This window comes from Drosophila obscura, unplaced genomic scaffold (genome assembly GCF_018151105.1).
Source record: "Drosophila obscura isolate BZ-5 IFL unplaced genomic scaffold, ASM1815110v1 contig_28, whole genome shotgun sequence".
Lineage (NCBI taxonomy): Eukaryota > Metazoa > Arthropoda > Insecta > Diptera > Drosophilidae > Drosophila > Drosophila obscura.
In genome coordinates, this window is record NW_024542815.1 from 330,769 (window position 1) to 334,654 (window position 3,886).

At 43.0% G+C, this 3,886-nt stretch overlaps 1 protein-coding gene across 1 annotated transcript; it reads right to left on the reverse strand.

Moving 5' to 3' along the window:
* Nucleotides 1–724: 724 nt before the first annotated feature.
* On the reverse strand, nt 725–2,478 carry LOC111070086 (sodium/potassium-transporting ATPase subunit beta-1-like). Its single transcript, XM_022360394.2, has 2 exons — nt 2,128–2,478; nt 725–2,057 (listed from the first exon to the last, which is right to left on the reverse strand). Exon 2 carries the CDS (start codon nt 2,043–2,045, stop codon nt 1,089–1,091), a length of 957 nt encoding a protein of 318 aa, XP_022216086.1. The 5' UTR covers nt 2,046–2,057; nt 2,128–2,478; the 3' UTR covers nt 725–1,088.
* Nucleotides 2,479–3,886: the final 1,408 nt, after the last annotated feature.

A 3,886-nucleotide genomic window follows, 5' to 3' on the forward strand; every position in this document is an offset into this window, starting at 1 on the left:
AATTGGCCGCACTACTGATTCATCGGTTTCATTTTCCGGCGGTTTGTCTGCTGAAAGCGAATTGACTGGCATAAATCAGTTGGCCAGACAATAATGAAAATGCTTCGGTCATATTGCCACACTTATGTGTGTATCTCTGCTCTGTCCTCCCTGCTGCTTATACTATGCTCCCCATTCTGTGTGTGCGGCGGAGTATTGTTACATTGTTCGGATATTCTATATTGTATATTGATATTCATCTCAAAAGTTAATCAACCAAAAATGCCCCATGCCCAATCCCGATTCCAATCGCAATGTCAGGCCCCACTCTGCCCAGAGCTACTTTAATATCACTCTTTACCTCTCCCCTCTCTCGAACGGCATTAATCTTTAAGCTTGAATTCGTGTCCAGTTAGTAATGCTCCAGCATAGTAGATAGTCGCGTGCTATGCTCTTATAAGTGCAATATTCTATAGGATACCCTGAAGGATGCTCGGAGTATCCTTGTGCATCCTTGCATGTGCGGTTGGTGTGGCGTATAACAAATGCCGGCTGCATGCCACGCGAGTTATGGGAACGTATCAAGGTGCTGCCTGGCCTTGCCGATTGCATGCTGCCTACACACAAAAGGACAGAAAAGCATTGAAATCCTGCACCTGGCATCTTCCGAATTGTTACAGTTTTGTGTCTGTGGATTTGCCAAAAAGGAACTGTAACTTTAGGCAACTACAAATTATGTTTTCTTAAAAGATACGAGATTATATTTCATGAAAAATGATGCACAAACTCTTTCAATCAATGAATAGATTACCAATAGAAACAGAAAATTCTGATACACGCTACAAACACAATTTTTAGCATATTTAGCATATAATATGCCATGAACTTTAGACGAAATTTTGCTTTAAACATTTCAAACATCAAAGATATCAATTATGCGCATATACTCGTATGATTTGCAAATTCACAGAAAAGAATTAAGCTGGGTTCACAATCTTCATTTTAAAAATTGAATAAGAGAGCAAATATTTGTAGGACATACAAGAAAAATATGAATATGAATATTAGAAATACATGTGTATATAAAAGTTCTGGTCTCTTGTCTTTTGCTAGTTCACAATTATCTTGAAGGCCACCGAACCCATGCGATCGCTAACGGTGCCTTTGTATATGATGTTTTTGGCCCAAGCACGGCATTCGACGTCCAAGATCTGACCTTTTTTTAGTGATTTGAACTGAACGGAGATGAGCGGACTCAAGTAGCCAGGCTGGTTCAGATAGGGATAATGGAAGGCGGGGAAGCCACGGCGGTGAGAGTAGCTGAAGTTGTCAAAGTTCTCCCTATTGATGCCCAGACCTAGACGTGCACTGCAGCTTAACCAGATTTGCTGGCGCTTCTCATAACCGGTCTCGTTGATGTGGGCTTGCAGATCTTCTGGCATCTCCTTGATAGGAAAATCGTATGTTTCGGGCTTCCACCCGAAGATCCTGTTAAGCTTGATGAATATGCAGGGCTCGTTCGCCTTGTAGCCATAGCTATTGGCCTTTGAGCAGCCCCCAAACAACTCCATATCGACCAAACACACATCACTAGCTCTGTGGATATCTCCGAAGTCGCACTTCACACGGTCCACATTAGTGTTATTGGTTTCATACTCCTTGAGGAAATCGTCAATGAGCTCAATCCAGTTATCGTTTTTGTTTGGATTTTCGGAATCAATCGTAATAACCATGGGGCCCTCGATTTGAAAGCTCTGCGGGCGAGCTGCCAGTCCGGGATAACGACCTATTAGCGACTTCTCCAGCTGCAACTTGGGCTCCGTCATACTGATACCGTTGAGCATAACCTTCATGCACATGATGAACATGGCGGCCACAAAACCATAGAAGATCGCGTAGAATGCTATGACTTTGGCCCAAGTTTTTGGAGTTCGGCCCATGATGGTTCCCTTTTCGCGATCGAAGAGCATTTGCCCCAGAGTACGTTTCTTCGGGGGCTCCGGCAGCAGAAATTGCACTCTCTTGCGTCTGTCGCAATTCTTCGGCAAATTGACTCTGAGTGCCATTTTTTGTAGCTCCTATAAAATGTATTCCAGAAATATATTTTATTAGTAATACACGTAAATTAAATGTAGCTTAAATACTTTCCTTGGAAATTCGCTCTGGACACGATTTTACCGATTACTTCTCTCAACTGACGCTCGCTTGCAACTGTAGCTTGCAACTGTGGCTTCCAACTGTGGCTTCCGCCTGTTGCTTACACATACGCGAGGTGCTGCTAACTTGGTCTGATTGTCTTACTAAATGCTCACAAAATTAAGATTTGATTCAAAGCTGTTTCTGTTCCTATTTTGCGCAATCAACTGGGGGGTGGAGCGCCACAAATATGTCTAATTTTTAGCTTTAGCGATGGATTGAAACTTGGATTGAATTTGAATATGGTTCTCAGTTTTCAAGCTGGGACGCGTATTGTTCTTTCGAGAGACGATCACCAAATATCACCACAAGCAGGGCCTACTCCGCCTTGATCGGTTAAAAGTTAATTAGTCAGCGTTCTCTCATCCATCAAAAATTTTCAGACCATTTTGCGGGAGCTCGGTCTCTAAGGGTTCTCAAATTCAGTAAACAGAGCCATACGAGCTGGGATTTCTCTTGAATAGAGTGTGTACAATATACAATCATTATCAGGTGCCACACCAGTTGTTTACTCAGTCAGCTGCAAATTCCATTTGCCTCTATATGGAGGGACAATGGCCAGGGATCGGGTAGGCTTGTGGGTGTGGGCTTGGGTGGACTTCACTGGTGACTGGTAACTGTTGGAGGCTGACAAAAGCGTCATCAGCTTGCTGTGTGGCTATTAGTTTTCATTATACTCAAATTACCATAAAATCACATACCCCAACGCTACGGTCTCCCCCGTTCCTCTCAGACGATATCCACGCCAGACGTAGCTCTGCCTTCTTCTTGGACCGCACTTTTTCGATATTCATGGAATAATTACACCTTATCAGAACACGCAGCGCAGTGTCCCACACTTAATGAATTAACAACAGCAGAAGGGTGGCGGTGACTCCTTGTGGCTCTTTTCCTGGACAATCACCTGAAATTAGTCAAGTTTTGTTGCGTTTACGTGCAAATGATCGTAATTAGAATATATTGAGCAATAAAAGTGATTTTTATTATTGAACTTCTCGTACGTAATGGCAGTGGCAGTGTCTTTTGCGGGCACATACTCTTACTCGTATTCCTATGCAGTTGATTTTGTTGTCCAGGCAAATGGAAAACTTTTCCTGCGGTTGGCCTTTCCAGAAGCCTCTAAAGGAACTTTGCAGGAGCCGGAGAACTTTGTAAGCTTCACTAATAGTTGGCAGCAAGAGTTCTCTGGGAACCTTGCTGCCCTGAACCTGGCCTGCCTGAAATTAACTTTGATGCCTGACACTGGTGCCATAAAAACGCAGCCCATTTTGCTCGCCCTAAACATCTCGTTTGATAAGGTCGAAAGGAGTAGGAGGTCACTGGTCACTCCGAGACATTTTGCCGCAGACAGAGTAGCATACTGCACTGAGCGAAAACGGAAACCTGGAATCAAGATTACGCAGCTAATCTTGGGAGTGGAGCAAACATATAAGGTCGACAATAATAGATGGAAAATCGAATGCATATTTTCTACAAATATTAACGAATAAACGTTACAACTCAGAACATTTTTTCAGCCACCATCAATTTCGAAGATGGTCCGTAAGGTTTTGCCGTTCCGCAAATTTCCCAGACAAGAAAATAGGAAAAAACAAAACACACAAAACTGATAATTCAGAATTGTCTCAGCGCAAATCTCGGATGTGAGATAGTTTGTGGACTATCCTCTGGGAATTCGTTTATGAATGCTCTGCAAAACTCATTCATGATA

Coding starts and splice junctions, on each gene's coding strand:
- LOC111070086 (XM_022360394.2), bottom strand. CDS start 2,045: ATGGCACTCAGAGTCAATTTGCCGAAGAATTGCGACAGACGCAAGAGA.